Below are 6,998 nucleotides of genomic sequence, written 5' to 3' on the forward strand. Positions count from 1 at the left end.
TCCTCCATGGCGAGGTAGGCAGATTTGGCTGAGTAGGTGTCGTTTGCGCTCCACTTCCAGGTTAAGCGGTCTGGCTCCACGGAGAGAGTGGTGTGCTCGATCTAATGCCATAGCTGCAGGTACTGCCCAATCTCCTGGAGCCCCACGACGCCTGGGATATCTTGGGCCCATCGGTTGGCGAGGAGGCCGTCCGTCCGCCATGTATCTTGCGTACATTTAACTTACACAAACGAATTTAAGCTGAGGAATTTTCAGCAAGGTGAAGTTTGTTAAGAGTTATGTATATGGAGTCATGATCTCATAGAACATCTGCATCCTACTAGGCATGATATATACTCCCTTCGTTCGGAATTACTTGTCTCGAAAATGGATGTATCTAGAACTAAAATACGTCTAGATAAATTCATTTCTGCAACAAGCTCTCGGAATTACTTGTCTCGAAAATGGATGTATCTAGAACTAAAATACGTCTAGATAAATTCATTTCTGCAACAAGCTCTTCCGAATGGAGGGAGTAATGCGTGTGAGCACACTATGTAACCTGTGCGCCTTCATGGGGAGCCGATGCGACCGGTGTGTGGCATTGTACCGATATCAGGCCCCGAAAATGTAACCTCGTTGGTGTCCCCGAAATCGTGTAGCGGAGCTGTCTCATGCTCACGCACATTACTAGCTACTAAAGGTGCACAGTCCAGTCTGAGAATTTCCCATAAACAAAGTGAATGGAATAACATATAGCAGCATTGCATAAAAATGTAACAATGAACGAACATGTATACAATCAACCTATCTGTTAGTATAAATATCTATGCACAAGGAAGCAACCTCGGTTTCAGTATCGAACTACATGTGATCATATGACTGCACCAAGGAACGCATCCAATAATCCAATTACTCAGATCTCCAGTGGAGAAAATCAGAGGTAGGTGTCCTCTCTCCAGGATGTGGCCAGCCGGCAATATCGAAAAGGCCATGTGATAAAATTCAAGCCTGAAGCAACACGTGAATCTAAAACAACCAGTGCTTCTTTCTAGGCTTGTACTTGCTCGGGAGATCTACAAAGCAACAAGTAATTTCCTTTTCTTGAGAAATGGATATACAATAGTATACAAACTGATGTATTCAGTTCTTACAATTAAAGATAAGGACATTCTATTTCTGACCTCGTGCATCGTATAGTGAGTTGTAGTGAATTTCAGACCAGAAACTTAGCCAAAGCTCTGAAAAACATGTAACTTAAGGAGTCAGCCATCATAACCAGTTACTTTTTTTCATTAACAGTTGTATGCAGTAATCACAGATATGCTTAGGGATGCCTGCAACTGATATATATTTTATGTTTCGCAAATTGTGTGCAACAGATTTGATGTGGGCAATAATCCACTGAAGATTGTGATTGCGACTACTGCCTTTTTATGTAGATATGCACAATACTTGTTTGTTCCTTGGCAGAGGCCAAAACGTTACCTCTTTGTGGAGCCTGATACTGTGGAACAATTTCAACAAAACAGGTATCTCTGAAAGATGTAAGAAGGCATATCTTCGCAGCAAACTGCCAAAAGCAAAGAGAAACATTAGGCGTCTTCTTTCTCAATGGGGCTAAGCTTGTCAAGATATTATTCCCTCTGAGGGTACAAAATTAAGATACTGTGATAGTATATTCACCAAAGATGTATAACTTCTAGTGAGACAAGTTAAAATTTCACATGTGGTGTACAAGTAAAGTATTAATCAGATGAGACAATAAAGAGACCATCAGAAGTTCCATCAACAGAACAGATTAACTTGTACTCCTACTTCAGTAGAATGCGAGAAAAATAGGAATAATACACAAAGGTAATATAAAAGGCAGAAAATCTTGCAGCAGTGCAGGAAGTTAGCTAACTTTCAGTTTAGCAAAGAAATGATGGAAACAATGAATGTGAAAGAGAGTTCACCTTATCAGCAGCTGCTTGCAATGTGACATGGTCTCCCCATTCCCCAGATCTGGAGAAGATGAGATTCAGATTCATGAATAATTAAATACAAAAGCACAAGCATGAACTGTTTTCATTGAAGTACTCTGCAAGCAAAATGAAGCCCACAATAGTGCATACTTTTTCATCTTCTTGCAATAGTGTTTATATTTCATTGGGACATGCCCCTCATACAAAGAGTTGCACGCCTTGAGCTGCAGAAGAAAGAAAATGGCACACATAAGCCTTCAAGTCTCAAAGAAGATAATTGTCAGCATATGGACACAACTATAGCCTAATAATATTGAAAATCTGCTTATTTATAAATCACACAAAAGAATTATAAGGGGGCATTCACCATAAAGTTTAAGATGCATGTGTGACATTGCAGTTTAGCAAGATGAGTGCAATAACATAAAGTGGTACTTTAGGATGCGTTTGTATTTTTTTTCTTTCAGGTTCCTTGTAGTATACTGTCATTTCATATAAATGCAGCAGTTTCGAGGACCTTCTGATCCCTTCCCAGTGTTAAAAAAACATAAAGTGGTACTTTCAATATGCCTAGGTGATCGATATACCTGCTTCACTATCTCTTTCCGAACATGCTTGTGATACTCAGGTGATCGATATAGCTGGTCTGAGAGTGCACGGAACTACAGGGAAAAAATAATTGTATCCTTAGATAAACATATAGGTAAGAACTTCAGAAGATCATATAATTTCATCCAGTGAATCAAATTCTGCTTTACAAAAATCACAAACCTGACAATTGCCATCACCTGATACCCTCACTTCAAACAAGCCATATGCATTTAACCTACAAAAGATTCTCATTAATTAGGAACTATGAGAATAATACATGTGTTAGCAATGCAAAATTCACCGAAACAGGTTGTGGGTGATTCGAGGCCAGCTTAGCTATTTCTGTAGGGTGCAGTGAGTAAAGACAGGCTAAAGACTGTTCCCATATGTAGGCAAACCATTTAGTTGAAATGCCCAAAGAGAGGACATAGGATATGATTTAGATGCATACTCAGAATGTTATTCCACACCCCGTTTGGATGTTGGCATTCAAGGCCGGAATTTGGCATTGGCATTTGCCTGACCCGACAGCTCTTTGGGTAGCCTGGATATCCAGGCTCGATATCATAACCTTCTCCCGAACACTCGCGCTAGCCCCAGTGCTCTGTATTTGGCCAAATCCTCTATCCCTTGCTCATTCGCTCCATCCTGTACAAGAAAAGGAGCATGGCGACCACATGGGAGGAATCAGGAGACCGAGGAAGGACACACCCCAGGCGGAGGTCCACGGCGGCGCAGGGAGGTGCTCCTTTCTTTCTTCTCCACAACAGTCCTTTGTCCACCCCCGATGTCCCACTACTCTTTCCGTGGTTGTTGACGTGGCCTCCATATCTGATCCCTCCCCTGCAGGACCCCTCCTTCCGATTCGCCACGGCCCTCATCCCTCCGGCCATCCCCTTGCAGTGCCTCTCCCAGAACATGCCACTGTGCCTCCTTACATCGCAGATGCGTAGATTATTCCTCCTCATGGCATCCCTCTCACCCAGATGTGTTTTCCACTGCATCCCCTCTAATGGAGCATGCTACCTCGTCCTGCACCCCACGGCAGCATCCCCTCGCCCATCCCTGCACATCCTCTCCTGCTGCCCCATTAATTCTTAGATGTTAATTATCGCTGTGGTTGCTACGAATATTTGAGCTTCGATTGCATTAGAAAAAGATCGGTGTTGCCCGGTTCTGTATGAAGCTGCTTTGTTGGTCAGCTGGCCCAATTATTTGAGCTTTGAATGCTTCCTCTTTGTGCTGCACGCACGTGAGAGGAAGAATTCACCGGGCACTATCGTTTGACTATATTCTTGCTTACTGAGCAATGTGAGATCAAGTAAAGAAAAGGCAGGGCATTCCAGCGTTGATAAAATTTATGCGCATGATGTGCAGATTTGATTTCCAAACTGTACAACAAAGTATATTCTTCATACTCTTATAAATGTGCAATTCCATTCGTTGTCCATCCAAACAAGAACTGGAATGGTTGCCCCCTTGGATTCCAAGTGCCAAATATATGAACAACCAAACACTAGTATTGGCCTTGAAGCTCAATACCAATGTCCTGAGATATTTGGAATTGAAGGCAATGCAATGCCGAGCGCTTCAATATCTACATCCAAACCGAGCCCCATAGTTTTCCCTGGCGCCTTTAAAAAATCTGACATAGAATCCCCAATGTGATGCAAAATAAACATGTTTTTTCATTTAAAAAATTAAATGCTTTTAGCCTTTGGCTCAACTGCTATGGACTTGTAAAGCTATGACCGACTTCTGGACTCTCAATACATGCCCAAATGTTTACCAAAAGAATCCTGTGAAAGGATGGAATCATCCAACTTTGCAAGAACAGAAGTGAAAACTGTACCAGAGTAAAGCATGTAAGAATCATCAAAGTTTACCTGTCATGAAGACGATGATGATCCATGGTGGCATCACTATATGTTGGGAAGTATGTATTAATCCGGGGAACATGCTGTCAATGTGCCAAAGTAAGGAATTTCAGGTAACAAGCACACACAGTTAATTTTATTTAACCAATACCATACCGTAGAGAAAAACAAAAAGACTGCCCGACAAACACAAATTTAACAGTTCTAGCAAGGGAAGGGAAGGGTAACAGAAGTAAATAGCACAGCAGGCATGCAATATCTTACAGGAATAGATGTCAAATTCGTAAGGCGCTTGGCCATAGCACCATCTAGCTTCGCATATTCTTCTTCAAGAACCATTGCAATCATCTTGTCATCATCTGTCTCGCTCCTCTGGCTGCTCACAGAGGTTGAGCTGGACGAGGCACCTCCATTTGGAAACATATGCGTCATGCCCAACCTATAGGTAAAAAACAGGACAAAATGAACTTTAAATAATGTTCAACAATATGTATTGGTATAAATTCAGATGTTATAGACAAACAAATATGAAATATATCAGCAAAAAGTCGAAAATAGAGTGTAATTTCTAGGCACAGCTATGCATAATGTCAGCAATGTAGAATTATACGAAATAGATACAATCTACAAAAATATGAATTGTATAAAACCAGACTCTATTTCATTGACCATATATTTAACAGACACCAAAGCAGCAATTGAGGGGAACATGACCACATGAGGGAAGCCTCTAATAACTAACTTAGCTGTAAAATGTGTACATGCTAACATCAACTTATTTATCGGTGGATAATGATTTGTGTAATCATTTTCTTTAATGTATCCAGGTTTGCATACGGCACACTTGATATGCATTTACCCATATATCTATATGTTATAACAATATATGGTACTCCCTCTGTAAACTAATATAAGAGCGTTTAGATAACTAAAATAGTGATCCAAATGCTCTTATATTAGTTTACGGAGGGAGTATATGTTATAACAATATATGGTATAAGTATAACTACTTGTCCACTTACATTGAATTTGGATCTGTATCTTTGAACCAATGATTGCGCATATAATTATTATCTGATGATACGTGTGCAAAATGGAAATGGATGACTAGCTTAAAACAAGTAGTGGCATGATTAATATCTAATTATACCTGTGCAGTATAGAAATGGATGTTGAGTTTAAAACAAGTACTCCAATGTTATAACTGGACTAGTAGAGTCATAATTATAGAGCAGAGAATTGGGTGGTTACTCTCATGGACATTGGCACATTGCAATATCTCTCCAATCAGGAGAGAACTGAACTAACTTATATGCCATCTCCTCCAAAGTCAGTGAAGGCATATGTTCTTAAAAATCTAAGAGAATTCTTTTGGCAGCTCGAAGGGAGCTAGCATAGTCAACTGTATCCAATTGACAGAATGGATTCTGCCTACCTATTGCTTCCACACAGACACAGAATCCTAGGGGCTGTTTGGTTCCCAGCCATGCTTTGCCGCACTTCAAGGTGCAGCAAGATTCTCTTGGCCAAGCCAAAGTGTGGCTAAGAATATGTGCACCCAAAGGTTAGACTAGTTTGGCAAAAAAAATTGTGGCACGCTATGACAAAGTTGGCTTCCGATTAGACATGCCTTTTCCAGTCGCCGCTAGCACCTCAGGCTGTTGAATCCCACAGGGACAACGCAAATCGTTGACTCTGCGCATTGATTGTGGCCGAACCACGACCACACAAATTCGGAGGGCGAAACTTCTAATCACCGGGAAACATCAATTTGCACATAGAGCAACTGAACACGCTACCTTTGCTCCACCGACATTCCCAGATCGAGAGCAGATGCGAGTGGTAGGGCAAAAAACAGGGACCGCATCGGGTTTGTACGGAAGGATTCATCGCGAAAGAACCGCTCTATCCGACGGACTAGCAAGATCGATCTCCTAAGAACTCGATGACCCCCGCGGCCCGCGCCAATCAATCCCGCCCCCGTAGAGCAGGAACCGGTGCGAGGTTTCTCTTCCTGCTATCGCGCAAAGAAATTCCCCCAAAAAATCTAAGGAAAATATCTCCCGGATCACGGGAGAGGCACTGGAGCACGGGAGCATACCTGCGGCGGGAGGGGCGGTGTATGAATTTGAGAGCGGCGGCGAGGAGGGGATTGGAGGAACGCGCGAGGTTCCTCGTGGGGGCGCTTTTGTTTTGTGGGCTTGGGTGGGGGGAGGTGGAATGGAAGAAACGGAAAGCGGACGCGGATGGCGACGCGTTGTTTGGAGTAAGTACTAAGAACTGCGATTTCGTTGCCTTCGGTTGCGCTTCTTGCCCGCTGCCGCGGTTTCTCACGCGTACGGCGTACCCACCACCGACCAGCAACGAAGAGCCGGTCACCACCTCCCTGGCTCCCTTGCTATTCGCCGGGCCCGGCTTATTTGAACGGCTGACAGGTGGGCCATGCACCGGTAGTGACGCGTGTACGTGCACTTGAAAATGGATCCGGCTTGCCTGCTCCCTCCCTGCTCTCATCCGTGCTCCCACTTCATCCTACGGCTGTCTTTTTTCCTTTTTTTTAATCTAATCATCTCCTCCCCTGATT

General features: G+C 42.8%; 1 protein-coding gene across 1 annotated transcript; it reads right to left on the reverse strand.

Moving 5' to 3' along the window:
* Positions 1-703: 703 nt before the first annotated feature.
* LOC119355040 (OVARIAN TUMOR DOMAIN-containing deubiquitinating enzyme 12-like) lies at positions 704-6,676 on the reverse strand. Its single transcript, XM_037621821.1, has 10 exons — positions 6,516-6,676; positions 4,679-4,853; positions 4,424-4,497; positions 2,718-2,772; positions 2,534-2,608; positions 2,097-2,170; positions 1,938-1,986; positions 1,468-1,552; positions 1,164-1,220; positions 704-1,055 (listed from the first exon to the last, which is right to left on the reverse strand). Exons 2-10 carry the CDS (start codon positions 4,844-4,846, stop codon positions 1,009-1,011), a joined length of 684 nt encoding a protein of 227 aa, XP_037477718.1. The 5' UTR covers positions 4,847-4,853; positions 6,516-6,676; the 3' UTR covers positions 704-1,008.
* Positions 6,677-6,998: the final 322 nt, after the last annotated feature.

This window comes from Triticum dicoccoides, chromosome 2A, assembly GCF_002162155.2.
Source record: "Triticum dicoccoides isolate Atlit2015 ecotype Zavitan chromosome 2A, WEW_v2.0, whole genome shotgun sequence".
NCBI lineage: Eukaryota > Viridiplantae > Streptophyta > Magnoliopsida > Poales > Poaceae > Triticum > Triticum dicoccoides.

What these genes read in the sequence shown, in the direction of transcription:
- LOC119355040 (XM_037621821.1), bottom strand. Translation starts at nt 4,846, where the DNA reads ATGACGCATATGTTTCCAAATGGAGGTGCCTCGTCCAGCTCAACCTCT. An exon ending in CATCATCGTCTTCATGACAG is followed by an intron (nt 2,773 to 4,423) that starts GTAAACTTTGAT and finishes AATCTTTTGTAG; the next exon opens with GTTAAATGCATATGGCTTGT. An exon ending in CTCACTATACGATGCACGAG is followed by an intron (nt 1,056 to 1,163) that starts GTCAGAAATAGA and finishes GTTGCTTTGTAG; the next exon opens with ATCTCCCGAGCAAGTACAAG.